This window comes from Diabrotica virgifera, chromosome 2, assembly GCF_917563875.1.
Source record: "Diabrotica virgifera virgifera chromosome 2, PGI_DIABVI_V3a".
Lineage (NCBI taxonomy): Eukaryota > Metazoa > Arthropoda > Insecta > Coleoptera > Chrysomelidae > Diabrotica > Diabrotica virgifera.
In genome coordinates this window covers 121,044,709-121,065,220 of record NC_065444.1, presented here as the reverse complement: position 1 = coordinate 121,065,220, position 20,512 = coordinate 121,044,709, and the positions used below count along the sequence as shown (strand labels likewise).

The 20,512-nt window shown below is 34.4% G+C and overlaps 1 protein-coding gene across 4 annotated transcripts in view; it reads right to left on the bottom strand.

The window, feature by feature from the left end:
- LOC114325217 (Ca(2+)/calmodulin-responsive adenylate cyclase) overlaps window positions 1–20,512 on the bottom strand; it is an 897,698-nt gene that overhangs the window by 75,191 nt on the left and 801,995 nt on the right. For all 4 annotated transcript variants that reach the window (XM_050642766.1, XM_050642767.1, XM_050642770.1 and 1 more), the window contains exon 12: window positions 11,107–11,363. In XM_050642766.1, the coding sequence (XP_050498723.1) occupies window positions 11,107–11,363 (257 nt within the window). The remainder of the gene's footprint in view (window positions 1–11,106; window positions 11,364–20,512) is intronic.

Sequence of the window (20,512 nt, the reverse complement as noted above, 5' to 3'; positions counted from 1 at the left end):
AAAAATATAAAACGGTAATAAATAAATAAAAAAAAAAAAACAAAAAGTTAAAAGTAATCTCGAAAATAAACAAATAACTTTCCCTAACAATAAAACACTGAAAACTTTTGTTTTTAATACTTCCAAAAAATGTATTACAAATTAATGTCACTACAGCTGTTTCGGCAGAGTGCCTTTCTCAAGTGATTTATTTTAGGTGCTATGTTTGAAATATTTATTTTATACCGTTGAAAGCCCTTTTGTGTTCTGCTATCCGTTTGTGAAAGGTTCTGCCAATTTGACCGATGTAAGTTTTTGAAAGTCACCACATGTCAGTTTGTAAAAGTTTTCAATTTTAAGGGTTTTATTGTTAGATAAAATGAACTTCCATCAAGTAACGGTCGAATCCATCAATTAAATACCTTTCCGTTCGACATAACTATAGCCTGACTCATGTAATATAATGACAATTTGTAGGTTAATATTAGTTATTTATGTACCAAGTCAGTAAAGTTACTCTTTATGAAACGAGTCTGATATTATGAGCAGAGAGAGCATAGCGAGCAAGTCAAATAACAGACGAGTTCGATAAAGAGTCTGTACTGACGTGAAGGATACAAAATTGTATCGCCAACAATTTGATATTGGTTTTAACACTTACTTACAATTATCAATTTAAAAACATTTTAAATTTTAGACGTCATAATAATTTCATGACAGTGATGACTTTTGAAAGATAGCCATATAACTTTTGAAAGATGGCCACTTTCGATTTTTAATCGATAGTTATCAATATTGAATAATTACTAAATCGGTAAAGTTTTAATTTATTTTATATGAATATAATTACAAAATACTACAGAATTTTCTTCTTCTTCTTCTTCTTCTTCTTCTTCTTTTTGTAATAGGACTATGTCCTGTTTCTTCTGTTACAGTCTTTGCTGCGATCCGGAGCTCCAACTCTCGTACCATCGTTTTTTGGGTCTTCCTATGGGTCGCTTGGTGTTGGGCTTCTGTGTTTTCGCCCAATGCGCCATACGTTCAGGGTCCATCCGATCTACGTGGTCCCTCTCTCTCAATGTGTCTTCGTTTCGTACTCTATCTCTGAGTGTGATACCTCTTATGGATCTTAGGGTTTTCATCTCTGTTGTTCTCATTATCTGTTTGGTCTTTGTTGTCTCGGCCCTTGTCTCAGCTGCGTATGTCAGTACGGGTCTAACACATGTCTTATAAATGCGGACTTTGCTTTCGGTGCTCATATATTTATTCCGCCAGATTATATCCCTCAGGAAACCAGATATTCTCGCTGCTTTCATTGCCTGCTGTTTTGATTCTTGCCACAGATGCCTGTCGCTAGATATTTCCACACCTAAGTATCTGCAATCCATTACCTGTTCGATTATATGGTCGTCCACTACTAACTTACATCTAATTGGGTTCCTGGATATTACCATCGATTGGGTTTTCTCTTTGGATAGTGTCAGGTTATACTTTTCGGCGGTTATTTTGAATTTTTGTAGTAGGCGTTGTAAGTCATCTTCGTTTTCGGCTATTAAGATTGCATCATCTGCGTAGCAAAGTATTCTCATGGTTCGGTTACCCATTTTGTATCCCTAATTCATTATGTTAACACTACCTATAACTTCATCCATTATTAAATTAAATAGGCATGGACTGAGGCTGTCCCCTTGTCTAATGCCTGCATTGATTTTGATTTCTTCCGTGAGCCCGTGTGTGGTTTTAATTCGTGTTTTGTTGGATCTATTGAGCTCTTTGATTATGTTTCTATACCTCTGACCTATGTTTTTCTTTTCAAGGATACTGAGCACGTCCTTTAATCGTACTCTATCGAATGCTTGTTTCAGATCTACAAAGCATGTGAACATGGGCTTGTCGAATTCTATTGATTTCTCAACTAATTGTCGCATTATGAAAATAGCGTCTATTGTAGATCTGTTTGGGCGAAAACCCTGTTGTTCTTCCGATACACCGGCTTTCTTATATATTTTTTGGGATAGAATTTTTGTCAATAGTTTTGATGTAGAATTGAGTAGTGTAATTCCTCGGTAGTTCGTAGGATCTGTCTTTACGCCTTTCTTGTAGATGGATATTGTTATACTCTCTCTCCATTCCTCTGGTACTGTCATGTTGTTTACAATTTTTTGGAATAATGTTGTTATCTCTTCTATTATTTTTGTACCTCCGTATTTAATTAATTCATTTGGTATATTATCCGGACCTTCTGATTTTCTATTTTTTGATTTTTTGATTGCTTCGTTTACTTCTTCTTGGGTGATGTTGTCATTCTCTGTTTCTTCTTGGTGAATGTTTTGTAGGTCATTTCTTTGTACTTCATTATTATCGTCGTTATCGTCTTTGTATAGATTCTCGAAATGAGTTACCCATTCTTCTGGTTTTATTGCGTTAATTTGTAATTCTTCGGTAACCGGTTTCTTCCTGTTCCTCAACATGTTCCATACCTTCCTTTGACCTCCTCGTAAATCATGTTCCATGTCATTTGAGAATTTTTCCCAATATATTTGTTTTAGATCTTTGATTCTGTTAGTTGTTCTATTTATTTCTGATTTATATCTTTGATACTCTTCTGGGGTCCTATTGTTAATATATCTTACGTATGCATCTTTCTTCTCTTTTGCTAAATCTTTGACTTCCTGTGTGAACCATGGTTTTTGGTTTCTGCCGCCGTTTAAGTCAATTGTTCTTTCTCCAATGGCTTCTTTTGCACTACTAGTTATATGATTTTTTATTTTTTCCCATGCTTCGTTTATATTGTCTGTGATTTCAATAGGGCTAAGATTGATCTTTTCCTCAAGTCTTTTTTGGTAGAGATCCTTAGTACTTTCGTCTTGTAGGGATTCTATGTTGAACTTGGTGATGTAGTTAGGTGGTTTCTTTCTCTCTATTATGTACGCTGACAGTACTTACATATAACCATTCCGTGTTGCGTTCCCTCCCACATTCGCAGACGTCATTGTGCGTACGTCAAGTACTTCCCGTGGGTGAACTTTTCTGTTGGTTATCACATAGTCAATCATCGATCTGTGGCCCCTTGTGTTAGTGAATGTATATTTATGTTGTTCTTTGTGGTCAAAGTATGTATTGTTGATACGCAACTCGTTGTGTGCACATATCTCTATTAGTGAATCTCCGTTATCATTTGTTGGTGCTTCGTTGAACTTGTGCATTATTCCTTGGATGGGTGTATTTCCTATTCTTGAGTTGAAATCTCCCAACAAGAATATTTTTTCCTTTTTGACATAAATTTAATTGATAATATCGCCAATTGTGTACAATATTTTTAATAATTAAAGTAAATAAAGTTAAATTTTAAGTTTATTAATAGCAAGCTGAAAATTTATTAATAGCTTAACTTTGATGTACGGGAACACGGAAACAAGGGAAGTTTTAATTATGGAACAGGTTACAGGTTTCGAACGTCAGACTACGAAAACGTCCCATGTGTTTTGTTGGACAGAATATCCAATTGATTTGTTACCCTTTCATTCAACTCTTATGCAAAAATCAGACTGCTATTTATCACCAACATAATTCCTGTCATTTGACAAGTTCTACGTGTCGGACTTATTAAAACGCCCAATATGTTTGTCGGACAAACATTTTTTTACATATTATATAAAGTTTGCTATAGCCTATATGGGTAGTCCAAGGGGTTGTAGAAAATGTAAAGTGTGAATTTGCATTCTAGCATCGTCAATGTTCTATTTGCATTCTAACGTTCTATGTCTGTTCTATTTGCATCATCGTCAATTTGCATTCTAACAATGTCAATTTGCATCGTAACATCGAAAATCTCTGCCAGTTTAAAATACATAATATACACCTATGTTTTAACATACTTTAGACCTAAAGCGCTGCGCAGAATAAAATTTCCCACCGTTGGGCCTAGTGTTTTCCATTTTTTTTAGTAAAGAAAAAATCCGGACATTTCTCATGTCCGGACGCCAAACCGGACATGTCTTTCTAATCCGGACTGTCCGGACGAAATCCAGACGTATGGTAACCCTAGCTATAGGGCTTTTCAACAACAGTCATTTGTTTCGAGCTTCTGTCATATGTCGTATTATCCGTCTATATTAATATTATACACAGATTATACAACATATGACAGAAGCTCGAAACAAATGAAAATCGATGAAAAGCCCTATTGAATAAACTTAAAAACAACCTGCTAGTTTTCACAATCATAAACTTGTCAGGATGACACGTTCCACAATTAAAATTACGTTCCACAATTAAAACTTCCCCCGTTCCAGTGTTTCCATACATCAAAGTTTGTCCGACTAGACACTGTTAAGCTATTAACAAATTTTCAGCTTGCTAGTAATACACTCTCTTTTGGTACGCGGGATCCAGGCCTAATTGTATTTAAATTTTTATTAAAGCAGTAAATTAGGTTATGTAAACGTCAATCTGTGCAGGTGGATAACATCCTAACCTCCGTTATTTTTATCGCACAGACTACCCTAATTAGGTTGTTCTCGATTGCTCTATAAAAACAATAATGCAATTACATTGCATTTACACACTGTTTGAACACGGCGCTCGTAGACGTCCGACATTCATAATTGAACGAGTGCACATTTTTATTATATTATGTGGCCCATACAAAGCAAACCTAATAGTAGGGGAGGAAAGTACGCTAAATTTGCAGTTACTCGAGCGTTATGGGGACCTATTGGGTTGTGAAGAGTAGGTCCTAAAACCAAAAAAAGTTGTTTTCCATAAAGTGGGGGACTTTCCATTTTTTAATTTAATTTTCCATTTCCAACAATAGTTTTTTCGGATTATGGCGCCATCTATCCATAATTTGAAAAAGGTCTCAAATCAAGTTGCATATTTTTACGTAAGGAATCCTAATCTGCAATAAAAATTGAGGGCTCCTATTTAAGATTTTAAAGTCACCCCCCACCCCACCTCCGTGGGGGGTCGTGTTTGATGTCATTCGATAGATTTTTCAAAAATATTAAGTACGTGTATTTTGCAGTTTTTGATCTGATGTTCATTTCGCGAAATATCGCGGGGTTCGTATTTAAAATTTTGAATTTACCCCCCCCCCCACCCCTCTCCGTGGAGGGTCGTGTTTGATATCATTCGATAGATTTTTGAAAAATATTGAACACGTATTTTCTATTTTTTCGATCTGACGTTCATTTCGAGAAATATTCGCTCTTTTTTGTGAAACTTTGGGACTCATTTCCTTAGGCCCCCGCTCAAATGGTCAGAATTTAACATATACACTGTTTTGCATGTACTTAATTTACCTTATCTTAATCTGACCAATTCGAGTTATTTTAAGGATAGATTTTTTAAGGGATAGGGACTCCCCTTAACGAACTCCCCTGTATTAAGAGCCAATATAATGGTAGAGGTATATTTACAGGGTAGGGTAAATTGGGGCAAAGTCAACCGTTGGGGCAAAGTGAACTATCTTTTTAAATTTTAAATTATTCGCGCCAGTAATACAATTTCAAACGTAAATTTAATATATTTAAGTTGGTAACAGTGTGCTTACGACGAGAACACGTTTGACGAATGCTGCTAAGTTGTGGATGAAATTTTTATTTTATCGTGGTAAAATTCTAACCTGGTAAGTGTGTAATCTAATGTATACCTCAACTAGTTATTATTTACATTCAAACGTTGTTAATATATTATGTTAGGCATCTAATTAGAGATAGTTTTGCAAGGAAACGAAGATGATACGTAATGATAGTTTCACATTAACATCAAATGTCAAAAAAGTACCAGTGTGGGGTAAAGTGAAGTTTTTCACAAGGGGCAAAGTGATCCTAGGTTCACTTTGCCCCCACTATTGTTTTGTAGTAGGTAGATTTGTAGAATATGTTTATTGAAGGTTGAAGGTAAGAAACCATATTTAGTCGGGATTTGTAAATCTCGGTTTAATAATTATCCGAGATTATTTTACTAATTCTTGTATCGCCTAAAATTAAACCGGATAAAAAAACTACTATACGCTCTGAGCTTCGCTGGTGGCGCTCCTAGTGGATTACTAATTCAACTTTCACCGGTAATTTTTAAATTTATTATTTAATTGTTATCGCTTAATATTTACAATGCAAAAAAGTAATTAAATTGTAATCGATTTTTTTTTTAATTTTGCTAATCATTTTGACGTTCTATTAATAAAATATGAATTTCTTACTTCGGATACTTTCACAATTATCGTGTAGATGGCGCTAAGATTAATATATTAATTTATAATTACATATTACGAAACATTAAAAAAACTTAAATTCCGTATTTAAAACATAAGTATATTTAAGGTAAAAATATATACCACAGCTTTGACCAACTAATATTTTTTATAATTAATGTTTTTAATTTTAATTTTAAATTATGTAATAATTTTTTTAATAATGTTTTAAATATAATATATATATAATATATAATAATGTTTTTAAATTATGTTATAATTGGCATTTATGTCAAATTTCCGGTAAACGTTTACAGACTTGCCACTACTGGCGCTCGCGAATTTGTAAATATCCCCTCTACGTACGAGCTCACAGCGTATAGATATATTATAAATTAGTTGTTTGCTGGAGTGAGTACACTTTTAATGTTGAGAATTTTGTCTTTAAGGTAAAATGGTTAGAACGTATGTTCGTAAAAGTAATCAAAAGTCTTGGTCAGAGGAATCGATGAAAAATGCTATTGATGCTGTTTGGGAGGGAACATTAAAATATAAAACAGCCGCTACACAGTTTAATGTGCCACCAGCAACGTTATTCCGAAGACTGAAACTGGATAGAACATCTGACCTGGCAGCAAAGAAAGGGCTGGCTAGATCTAGAACAGTATTTACGCCAGAATAGGAAAACGAATTAAATGAGCACGTACTTGACATTTGTTTGGTTTAACGATTCAGAATTTTAGGCACCTTGCCTATTAATATCACTTTTTCTCAAGAAAAACAACTAGCAGGAAGGGACTGGGTTTCCAAATTTATGCAAAGACACCATAACTTATCTCTTCGAACACCGGAGGCAACATCTGCAGCCCGAGCATCTGCATTTAATAAAGTAAATGTCAAAAAGTTTTTTGATCTTTTAAAACATATTATGGACACTTACACATTTTCTCCCAGTAGAATTTATAACTGTGACGAAACCGGAATTAGTACAGTTCCAAATAGACAATCCAAAGTGTTATCTCTTAAAGGAAAAAAACAGGTCGGTAGCCTCTCATCTGCAGAGATTTCATCACTGCGACTCAGAGACTCATCACTGCAGAAATTTGTTTTAATGCAGCAGGTCAATATATACCACCTCTGCTAATATATACCACCTGAAAGTATAGTAGTTCCTCATCCTTCAGGTTGGATGCAAAGTGATATTTTTGCACCAACATGGTTCACACATTTTATAAAATATGCTAAGCCAACAGAAGAAGGCCCAGTGTTACTTATTTGTGACGGTCATTCAACACATGTTAAAAATTTAGATTTGATTTTAATGGCAAGAAAAAGTAACGTTCGCATTATTACAATTCCCCCACACACGTCTCATCGTTTGCAGCCTCTTGATGTTGAGTTTATGTTTCCGTTGAGTTCATATTATAGCCAGGGTGTTCAGAATTAACTAAGAAATAATCCTGGTAAAGTCGTGACGATACATGATGTGAGCGAAATATTTGGTCAAGCATATATGAGAGCTACAACACTTGAAAATGCTTTATCCGCTTTTAAAAAAACGGGAATTTGTCCTTATGATAACAACATTTTCCCAGATATGGCATTTGCGGCTGCAGAGGTTACTGACCGTCCTCTTTTAACTCAAAATAATGACAATGGCGGTGTAGAAAATATCACTCGTGATACTGCAGATGTTGCCGACCGCTGTAATGCACCCAAAAATGATCATGTTTGGGCTGGAAGTTTTAGTATGGTTAGTAAGAAAAGCAGAACAAATGAAAATCTACCGCCACTATCCACTAATAAATTTTATGGACACACTTCACAAATAAAACAAACTCGTTCAACATCTAAAGAAGTTCAAGGCGCTGTCAAAAATTCAAACATTTTAGACAACTTGGTGCCATCAAGAGATGTATCGCCTATCCATAAACCCTTTAGCTCGTCACATTATCAACTGCAAAATGTTTCGGTAGCTAAAGAACTCCATACCACAAGCTCAGCCAATTTTAGCCAAGCGATATCCTCAAGAGCTATAATGCTTGTCCCTAAAGTAGCTCCTAAAACCGCTCTGAGAAAGTAAAGAAAAAAGGATCTACAACGGTAATAACATCTTCCCCTTACCTTGCTGACCTGAAGGCAGAAAAAGAACAACAGAAGGTAAAAATAGTGAAAAAAGAAAAAGAAGTTGCAGTAAAACGAAAAATTGCTGTTCCATAATCTTCTGACTCCGAAGACCATGATGTTGATGACGCCCACTTGTGCGAAGATTCCAGTGACACGGAAACCTTCAGTGATGAAGATGTTGAAATTTTGCAAACAAACCAGCTTACTGCAGTTCCAACGAAAAATGTGTTTGCCGAAGATTTTATATTAGTTCAACTAACTAATGATAAAATAAAAAAAGAATTTGTTGCCCAAGTTAAAGATCCATTAAAAAACGGGTATGAAGTAAAATTTATGAGACAGTACAGAGGAAACTGGAACATCTTCTTCTTTCCAGAGGTAGATGATATCTCGGTAATAACTGCATCTCAAATTATGGGAAAGCTTCGCTCTAAAAGATTCAGATATGGAAAAATCCAGTTTATATAGAATCTTTTATGTTTTAAGTTTGTTTAATTGTATTTCCTGATTAAATATTTAATTGATCTGATATGTTTTACTTTGCCCCAAAAACAAAGTTCACTTTGCCCCGCCTAGCCTGAGGAGCAAAGTGAACTTTTTGCGACTTTTGGCATGTTTTGCAAGTATGTTTACAGCATATTACATAAAACTGTTTTTTAGTTTTTAGATATTTTAATATGTAGCCAAATGGTTCTGCTATCGTATGAACAAAAAATAGTCGTAATTATTATTTTCGTATAAGTCATATTATTTGACAAATCTTGGTTTCAGTCTTTGGACTCAAAACTGGTTCACTTTGCCCCGACTTCCCCTACAAGGTTTCTCCCCATGTGATAATCTGACGCGCTCGAGTAACTGCAAGCTATTATCTCCGATTTCGTTGAACCTCCATCGATTTTCATGAAAATTGGTGAGTGGTTAGAGGATACCTCAAGGAACAAAAGTGACATGGTGCTAACTTGCGCTTTTATCCTGGGGGCGGATGCCACCCCTTCTTGGGGGTGAAAATTATTTTATTAAAAATAACCCCATAAACCGATAGAGAGACAAATTCTAAGCTAAATATCTTAGATCAAGTTTTTAAAATAAATGAATACTTTTTGAGTTATTAAAGATCAAAAATTTTAATTTTTTGTGGGAAAAATGCATGTTTTAAAGCTGTTTTTCATAAATAACTCAAATCCTATAAGTTTTTACAAAAAAATCTTTTATTACTAAAGTGACTTAAAGATAATTATAATTGAATGTGTATTTTTTTCGGATAGTACTCAAATCTCAGTATTCAAGCTTAAGTAACGGGAAAACATTTATAACACATACTAAATATTTGTCAAAGCTCTCAGAAATACCTATCAAATGAGCTGCCGAAGAAGTTGATATCATTAAAATGTTTTCTCCAAAAATGTTTAAAAATTTATGCTCCAAAAATTTTTCAAAAAAATTTATTGTTTTTTTTTTAGAATAACTTCGTTAATTTGTATGATATCACGTTTGTCTAATTACCATTCAAAAGGTAATTTCAAAAAAAGGTCTTTAAAATAGTATTAATTTTAATCTTTTAAATCCCCTATTTTTTTAAATAAAGGTTAAAGAGCCCCTGTTACATGGCTCTCGCAGTAAAATTAAGGCTTTAAACGTTTCTATCTCGGTTATTCTTTAAGTCACAGGAATACTAAAAACAGTAAAACTAAAGGAAAAACTAAAGAAAAATTAAAGGAAAAACTAAAATTACGAAAATTTGAAATATTCAGATTTTTTTTAAATTATACTTTTTTTTTTCAAAAATATGCATGCTCAACCAGTCAAAGTTTTTGAGATCATTACTTATGCTAAAGTAAAGAAAGTCTTATAGGGATTACTGTAAATTTTAACTTTTGTGGAAATGGTACATGTTTTATTTTTCACTTTTTCCCAAAAAAATCGTAAGGGTTCTCCTATTTTCATCATAACTTGCTAAATTGTGCTGCTATCAACTACTTCTAAAGCTCATTTGATAGGTATTGCCAAGTACTTTGACAAGTGTTTTATTAAGTATACTATGTTATAAAATGCACCGTTTTCCCGTTATTTCAGCTTGAATACTTAGATTTGAGTACTCACCGACAAAAATATACATTTAATTGTCTATAACCCCTTTTTAATATCCAGTGGTTTTTCAGGAAAGGAGTGTATTAAATTTTTTATTATCTTCAATTTTGGTAATGATAACTTTTTTGTAAAATCTTATAGTTTTTGAGTTATTTATGAAAAACCACTTTAAAACATGCATTTTTTTCACGAAAAATTAAAATCTTTTGATCTTTAATAACTCAAAAAGTATTGATTAATGTTAATAATTACATATAAAAAAATTTACTTATAATGTGTCCCTCTTTCGATTTCTGGGGTTATGTTTAACAAAATAATTTTCACCCCCGATAAGGTGTGGCATCCACCCCCAGGATAAAAGCGCAAGTTGGCACCATGTCACTTTGTTTCTTGAGGTCTCTTCTAACTACTCACCAATTTTCATAAAAATCGATGGAGGTTCAACGAAATCGGAGGTGAAAACCTTCAGTTACTGCACTAACGCTCCTTTTTCCATATACCTTTCCTTCGCATAATTGTTGTTATGTCTTACTTATTTAATACCCTCATTTCGCAGGGATGCAAAAGTAAAGACCACAAGTAGTCTAGTATATTTACAGTTTAGAAATTATGTTTATGTAGAATATCTGAATTAAATAGAGCTACAGTTTAACAATTTTAATATTAATTAATTAATAAACTCGTTAATAATATTTAATACAAAATGATGTATTTACCTTACTCTAATATCATAGCAAAAGAACAACTCAATATGAGACAGTTCAATGTGGAGAATATACACCGTAGACATGATGACGAGTAACGTAGCCTTAAGTAAAATCGGAAGTCTTAAAAATATAGCCACAGCCAAATATCCAAGGGCACAAGAGAGGACGATGTATTGCGGTAATGGGCAAGCCCTATGGTCCCTACCATCCAGGGTGATGTTAACAGTCGTATGAGGTATGCAATTGGTGTCTGGCAGGCATGTGAACTAAAAGATAATAAAAATATATTAACAGCAGTTAAATCATTATATATGTAAAGATTTTGTTAACGCATTATATATTATATACCGGGTGGTGAATCGTCAAACGGACCATAGGAAAATCCATGGGAAATTCTAAATTGTTGAATTCCTACTACCAAAAGTCATGAGAAACTGTTTGTAGAGCACTGAAATCTCTATTAAAAAGAAATGTTACATTTGATCTACGAATTAAATACATTCCAAAATTTTGCAAAAATATAATACATTTGCCAGAGTATTATTAGTCCAATCGTGAGATATTTGACCTCTAAAAATCATATGAACAAGCTGAATTTTAGTGAAAATATTAATTTTGGTACCCCAAAAAAACGCAAAAAAGTGTTCCCCTCCTACCCCCTGGCTTCCCGCTAAAACACCTCATAAGAGTCGTAAAAAATGGCAAAAATCGCGCAATTTTTGTTTATTTAACAGCTGTACAGGAACTGACTTTATTTGCGACAAAATGTAAAAATTAGATACGAAAGCTGCCCTTTTCATCTTTAAAATGCATTTTGATTTTTGTCGATAGGACACTCCAGTCAAAAGATATCGAATTTTTACCGTTGAGTTGATACACATTTACGCACTCAAAATCAATTTTTTAAATAAAATGTGTATCAAGTCGACGCTAAAAATTCGATATCTTTTGATCAGAGTGTCTTATCGACAAAAATCCAAATGCGTTTTAAAGGTGAATAGAGCAGCTTCGTATTCAATTTTTGCATTTTGTCGCAAATGAAGTCAGTTTCTTTACAGCTGTTAAAATAATAGAGAATCCGCGATTTTTACGATTTATATTGAGATTTTAGGGAGAAGCCCGTGGGAAGGAGTGGCAAACTTTTTTTTCATCTTGTTTGGGTCCCATCATTGATATTCTCAGCAAAATTCAGCTTGTTCGTATGATTTTTAGAGGTCAAATATCTCACGATTGGACTAATAATACTCTGGCAAATGCATTATAGACCAGGGCGCATCTGTAAAAATATTAGTACATTTGGACGTTGAGAGGTGACTCAAATTTTTTTGCAGAAATTGCTTAAAAATTTCTCAAATAATAATATTTGAATTATCCTCCCACTCAAAAAGGTCCGGAACATGGTTTAAATAATCAAAATGTCAAAAAATTAAGGAAAAATTCGATTTTTTTCTTCGTTTTTTGATTATAACTTTAGAAGTATTCATTTCCGAGAAAAGTTGCATAAACATAAAAGTTGCGTAATTAAATTTCCTACAATATAGAATTGGTCAAAAATTTAAAAAATAGTCATCCTTGTTGCAAAATAGCAATAATTGCGGAAAACCCATAAAAAACAAGTATCCGCATTTTACGTTTTTCAACCATTTATGCTAGACTTAGGATTTTCATATTTTACCCAGACAAACTTTATGATATAATAAAATAACACTGTAAATTTCATTAAGATCGGGTCAATAGATTTTGCAAAATAAATTTTGTAATCCAGCTTTCGCAAAAAAAAATCATTTTTTCAAAATGTTACAGGACTGAAACTAAAGCAGATAGCAAGTTTAATTTTTTTTTGCATATAGAAGAATACTGTACCTTTCATTTTCAATTTTTAAAATTAAAATCGGTTAACTACCACGGCGTCAGAAATTTTTTTAAATAAACATTAATTATTGGTGCTACGCGCAGGACAGCGGATAGTTTGCTCTGATTGGGCATTCCAATGACCTTTGATAATGATACATTTTAATTTTTAGTACATTTCGATATAAATAAATAAATTTGTTTATCGCAAAATAAAAACACATACTCTGTCCTTTGAAATAACACTTTTTTTAGCAAAAACTTTCTTTGTTCATATATTTTAACTTAGAGAATAAAAGTTTATTATTTTTAAACATATGCAATTGTTTAAACAATATTTCACAAACAATAATAAAATTAGTTTGATTTTTGTGGAATTAAAATATTAAAATACAACAAAATATAGAGTAAGAAAATAATATATTAGATAAAGATTGGGAGAAATTTTGGTGGAAATCAACTTGTGTGAATCGAACACCGCTGTCCAGCGCGTAGCTCCAAAAATTAATGTCTATTTAAAAAAAAATTCTGACGCCGTGGTAGTTAATCGATTATAATTTTGCAAATTGCAAATGAAAGGTACAGTACTCTTTTATACGCAAAAAAATCAACTTGCTATCCGCTTTATTTTTAGTCCTGTAACAATTTTTTTTGCGAAAGTTGGATTGCAAAATTTATTTTGCAAGATCTATTGAACAGATCTTAATGAAATTTACAGTATTGTTTTATAGTTTTGTTATTTCCTGACCGTGAATTTTTATTACCGTGTATTGTTTTATTGTATCGTAGCGTTTTTCTGGGTAAAATATGAAGGTCCTAGGTGTAGCATAAATGGTTGAAAAACGTAAAATGCGAATACTTGTTTTTATGTTTTTTTCGCAATTATTGTTATTTTTCAACAAGGCATTTTTTAAATTTTCAACCAATTCTATTTTGTAGCAAATTTAATTACGCAACTTTTATGTCAGTAAAACTTTTCGGGAAAATGAATACTTTTAAAGTTATAATCAAAAAACGAAGAAAAAAATCGAATTCTTCCTTCATATTTTGACATTTTGATTATTTAAACAATGTTCCGGACCTTTTTGAGTGGGAGGATAACTCAAATATTATTATTTGAGTTATTTTAAAGCAATTTCTGCAAAAACATATGAGTCACCTCTCAACGTCCATCTCAAAACAGATGCGCCCTGGACTATTATATTTTTGCAAAACTTTGGAATGTGTTTAATTCGTAGAACAAATCTAAGTTGTGTTTTTATGAGCACACAGTAGCGATCAACAGGTAGCAACAAACGCGGTCCAAGATTGCGAAAGTTCTGCGAACTTTCAAAAGTGACGCAACAGTGCGTAGGTAATTCGACACTGAGAGTGACGTTTATACTATCAAAAACAATAATTTTTATACACATAATCGCGAAATGTTGCCAAGTCAGTGAAGTTCGATTTATTATTATAAAAAAATCGATTTTTAGCAGTTTCAATGTGACACAAAATCTAGGCATGAGATAAAAAAGTTTTTTTGAAGAAAGTGTATTTTTTTGTCTTTCTTAATGGCAGTACTGGCTCCTTTTTTCAATATTTTATTTAGTTATAGACTAATTTCAACATACTAACATTTCTGAAATTGGGCTCTGTATTGCCATTCTTTATTATGTTACGAATATGTGTGCCAAATATCCCGACAAAATATTCAAAATTAGAGCCACAATCTTGGAACGCGTTTGTTGCTACCTGTTGATCGCTACTGTTTGCTCTTGATAGAGATTTTAATTCTTTACAAATAGTTTCTCATCACTTTTGATGTAAAATAATTAGGGAAGCAGGAATTCAATAATTTAGAATTTTCCATTGAGTTTCCTATGGCCCGTTTGACGATTCACCACCCTGTATATTATTATGTTTATCAATCATTTAAGTGATGTACAGTTGTTACATCTAATATTTTTGAAGACACTATTATGCCTTCCTGTTCCAAAAAGAATTCAGTTATATTGCATTTTGACTTGCATAATGACTTAGCTTGGGTACAAGAGAAGCCTTGTTCAGTATCCAATACTGATACAGAGACGCAGACGTATACATCAAAATGTACCTATAGATCTGTGCAATCGATTTTGAAAAGGCTTTTGACAAGATCCCACATAACAACATGCTAGAAATATCGAAAACAGCTGGATTGGACGATAAAAATCTACGAATAATCACAAACCTATACTGGCATCAAGTGGTAAGAATATAAGTTGAACAAGAACTGTCGAATGAAATAAATATAAAGAGAGGACTGAAATAAGACTGTATATAATCACCTTTACTCTTTAACTTCTGCAATTTAGTATTTTTGTTGAGAATAAGCCACAACTTGACTTTAAAATTAAGTTTATTCGATGTTTCGATTTCCATTTCGGAAATATACTTCTGTAACAAAATTTATCAATATAAATCAGATGAGGAATAGTGCTTGCGGACAGACAGTTGCCGGCCCGCTCTCAGCACAAGCTCCACCTACTACGCATACGTCATGTCATTCAGAACTTTAAGTATCCCTACCGATATCAACACATTTTACTAAATTTACCCAGAGAGGAAATCTCGGAGGGAATAATGCAGTTTTATGGTTTGATAAATGTTTTATTTTTTAACCTGCATTAAAACGTGTGAACAATATCCCTTCGTTGGCTCAGTGTAGATGGTCTTTAAGTTGTGATGGAAACACCAAATAATAGTAGCAGAGTTTATTGATGAGACTTACACTATGGATGTTGACCCGGGGTACTTTGAGTAGAGACTTAAATGATGAGCGTTGAAGACAATCACTCGCGTTAATGAATTAATAATAATTGAATCTCTAGACAAGAGATCTTAGTTTTATATAAGTTTAAATTGGGTCAATGTAAACACGGGCCCCGCGTGATTTTGTGTATCTAATTAAGGTAAATTGTTTATCTTATGTCAGCAACTTTTGGCTGATGTCCAAATTATATTATTGATAATTGACCAAATGTGTATGTAATTTAATTAATTACGTGTGTGTGTTTAATAACAAATAAATGCATTCGATCTACTGGGTGATAAAATGATACTGTCCAATTTCGGATATGAATACTGAATATTTGATATTGGACATACTGCGGAATCGGGCAAAAACTGGCCCAAGTGTCAATACTCAAAGTTTACATATAAGTATTACATAAAATAGTCAAATTCAAACATGTTAATAAATAAATAGTTTAAGAATAATCAACAATCTTCCAACCGTACTCTAGCTATCAGTGTCCGACTCTATCTCTAGATTAAAATTAGGGCAATTGGATGAAAATGTGGAGAGTGGGAGGTCGGCCTTTGAAGTCGACGGTACATTGTTATGCCGATTACTACTTAATACAGGTACTTCCTGTTCGTTAGTCTGAGTATGTGGATTCCCTGAACGACATAGTCGTACAACAGGACGGTATTTCCATAACGTGAGTATCCCAATTATTACCATTATAGTAATGGTCCCGGTGGCTACAAAATAATGCCAATTAGATTCTGGAATCGATTGCCACTGCGTATGCGTCATTTCTTGTTCTAGACTTTCCTCCTCAAGTAACGCGTGACGTAGCTCTCCTCCTGGTATGTCCAGGTAGGTGTTTAGAGGCATGTTAAACCTGCGGGGTGTCCTCGCCACCAATTGGGCCACGGGAGTGATTGGCGCCTTCAGGTAGCTTGTTACCGCTCTCTCCATCCCACTGCTAGTGGGGAGTAATGTAATATTTTTCGTTTGGGCGATACATTTGGGTGAAAGTTTCAGGAATGTGACTCGTTCCAGTACTCTTTCGCTCCGATTTCCATCGCAAATAATGGATATGTGTATCGTGACTGGCGTGATAACGAGCCAGAGGTTGGGGGTACCCATCTTACTCCATTGAGCTGTCTGTATTGTCCAGGCTACCACTGGACATGTGCTATTCTTAGATCGCTCATAAATTTCTTCAAGTATGCAGTTTGGTTGGGTATCCATGTTCCTTATAGCCGTTGGTGAGCACGCTATCTGCGTCTTTGTCAACAGTAAACATCTTTCCCTATCTTCTGCGGTCAATCCGAAGTAGTGCAGTGTGTTATAATCTACGACCAGTAGATTCCTTGGGGCGACAAATGTGCGCAACACCGACCCCTCAACGTTAAGTGGTATGGCCGTGACTTTCAGCATGCTGTACTTAATTTTCCCTGTCACTATGAAATAGCCGATGACTGTTATATATCTGTCGTCATGACTGACTTCTGTTTCTGTAGTCTCCTTCTCTCGTGCTATCCCCGAAACTATCCATCCTAGTTTGGTGTTTTGACTCAGGAGTCCATTACTTATTCTGTGCATCCCTTCTGTCAATATGTAACTGTATTCTTTTACTCCTAGTAGTAAGTCTATTTTCCCTACCTTGTAATATCTTGGATCTGCCAGTATTGCATTTTTCTCGTTATAGTCCGGTAGAATTATATCCTGTTCCGGTAAATTCCTTGTTATCTTCGGTAATACTAGTGCTTCTATTTCCATCTCGAAGTCACTTTCGTAATGAGTTTCGATTAAAAGTTTCATACTCCAATTGGCTGTTTTTTCTCCTGACGAGCCTATCCCGGATATGGTCGCCTGTATGGGCTTCCTTGTTGTTCCTAGCGTCGTCGCAGCTTGTTCCGTTATAAATGCGCATTGTGACCCTTGGTCGATTAATGCTCTCATTATGTGTGAATCTCCTTTCGCATCTCTTATGCGTACAACAGCTGTCGCTAGTAATGCTTCACCTTCCTTATGGCTTGCACAGTTTACTGAATTCTGTCCTCTTTGGTGGTCGTTGATATTCCTATGCCCATTGGTATCTTGTGTATTTTCTCGCCTTCCGTTATTTTGTTCTCTGGCGTTGTATGGATTATTATTTCCTCCTCTGTACCTATTAGCTTGATACCCGTTTCTTCTATTATTCGAATCTCTTCCATTTCTTTCTTGTGTTTGTTCTCCTTTCGTTTCATTGGAGTTTCTTTTGTTGCCTGTGGTTCCTTTCTCATAATGCAACATACGGTGATGTTCTCCGCCACAGTGTCTGCACCTATATTGTACATAACATTGTTTTTCTTTTTTATGTGCTAGGCAGTTTGCACACAATCCTTTTTCTTTTATCATCCTGTTTCGGTCTCTTACATTGAGTTCCTGAAATTCTCTGCAGTTCGGTACTCCGTGATCTCCGTTGCATATCACGCAACGTGTTCTTGGTTTCCTCCCAGATCCTCCTTGCTTCTCTTGTCTTTTTTCTGACTCCAGCAGTTCCAGTGTCTGGAATCTTCGCTGTAAGAATGTTTGTGTCGATTTGTACGTCGGTATCTCTCTACTGTCTCCAACGTGGTTTTCGTACAGCCTCCTGGTTTCATTGTCCCATTTCGTTATGATAATTCGGGCTACCAATGGGCTCCACGCTTCCGTGTCTGTTCCTAACCCTCCTATGGCTTCCAGACTTTCGTGGAAGGTGTCATGTAGTGATTTCAATGCTCTAGCAGAAGATTCCTTTACTTCCTGTGCTAGTAGCATCCTGTCTATCAATTTAAACAATATCATCCTTGGATTCTCATATCTATCTTTTAGCATGTTCCAGGCCACTTCGTAGTTGGCCTCGGATATGTTTAAGTGTTGTATCATTCTGTTGGCTTCCCCTCTTAGTTGAGTTTTTAGGTACTGCATTTTTTCTGCGTTTGATAACTGGTCGTTTTCATGTATTACTTTAGTAAACAGATCGTGGAAAGTTCTCCACGTTTCATACCTGCCTTCATACACAGGGATTTTTACCTGCGGTAATGTCACACCGTCCCTCCTCTGTGTGCTTTCTGGCCGTTGCATTCCTGGCCTTATTTTCTTCAAGGTTTCCCTGACTCTCCTCTTTAGTTGATTTATTCTCTCTACTTCTCCATTATCTATAGCGTCTAGTTCCTCATTTACTGCTGCTTCAATTATTAGTGTATTCACCTTTTCCATGTATTCTCTTAACTCTGACTGCAGCTCTTCATCCTCCTGCAAATCTTGTTCATTTTCTGGCCGTAATAATTCCTCGATTCTTTGCTTCCTTATCTGTATCTCCTTTACTTTCGGTGCTTTTCCTCTTTTCAGCACCCTTCCATATTCTTCCAACAGGGTTTTCCCCTCAATATATGTCTTAAATACCTGATCATGGTATTTTGTTTCAAAATATTTTTCTTTCGTTATACCTCCTTCTAGCAGCTTTTCGTGGTTATTCAGAAATTTTGCCCAATATTCTTCTAATTTTTCCTGCCTATCCCGGATGTACTGTTGAGTCCTCCGAGATTGAGAATCCTTTTTAGTATTTGAAACTAGTTTCGCTAATTCTGCTCCTATCTCCGCTTGCTTAACGTATACACTTTCCATGGTTATTTTTATAAAATTTTAAATTCAGCGGTAAATATATTAAACAATATGAACTGTATTTTATTTATTAAGCAATGTACTTAAATATGCCTATAATGTCTGGCTAATTGGCTAGTCCAAGGCCATCAAATTCACACAAAAAAAAATATCTGCTTATTAACAATTATATTTATTTACTATACCTGTACTATCACGCTCTCTCGTAAGCCAGAATGTATATAAACAAAAATGTAATTGTATACCCTTGTCAAGTTTGCAATTTTTCAACGTTACCGTAGGTCGCTTGCCTGACTAAGTGATTTCTGTTTGTAAATAAACTGAATAGTATTACGATTTCACTAAGGCTAAAATTGAAATTCTTTGGTTGGATAATTTAATGAACCTTTGTATTTATAAAAGATCTGTAAATGATATATGTAATATTAATACTGGAATCTTATTCAAATTTGGCAATTAGATATCTATGTGATTAATTTTTACAGAAATAGGTAAAATATTTTCATTTTCTAAAATAGTGAAAATTTAACTGAAATTATTATATAGAGTGGACTTTTATCGTTCTATAAGTTACGTAGTATTTTAATTTTTTCGAAATAAAGTATTTAATTGAAATTAAAGCAAGCTATATGTTTATGAACGTTTCTTTTTTTCAAATTATTTTTCAAATATATTTTTGTCTCTGTATTATTTATATGGTATACATTCTAAAGTACATTATTTTACTATTGATAGAGTGGAGAGTGTTGTTCTAGATTGTTGAATTATAATAAAAATACAAACTTGTTAAATTGTACGATTGTAACAGTTGGAAGATTTTGTAATTATTCAAAAACTTACGGTTTTTTTTTGTTTTCTTAGACGTCTAGGGTCCCTCGCTTCTGGTAGGCTCTGCAATCGGCTCTCGGCTATGGTACTGCTCTTAGCTCTGCAATCGGCTCTCGGCTTTGGTACTGCTCTTAGCTCTGCAATCGGCTCTCGGCTTTGGTACTGCTCTTAGCTCTGCAATCGGCTCTCGGCTTTGGTACTGCTCTTAGCTCTGCAATCGGCTCTCGGCTATGGTACTGCTCTTAGCTCTGCAATCGGCTCTCGGCTTTGGTACTGCTCTTAGCTCTGCAATCGGCTCTCGGCTTTGGTACTGCTCTTAGCTCTGCAATCGGC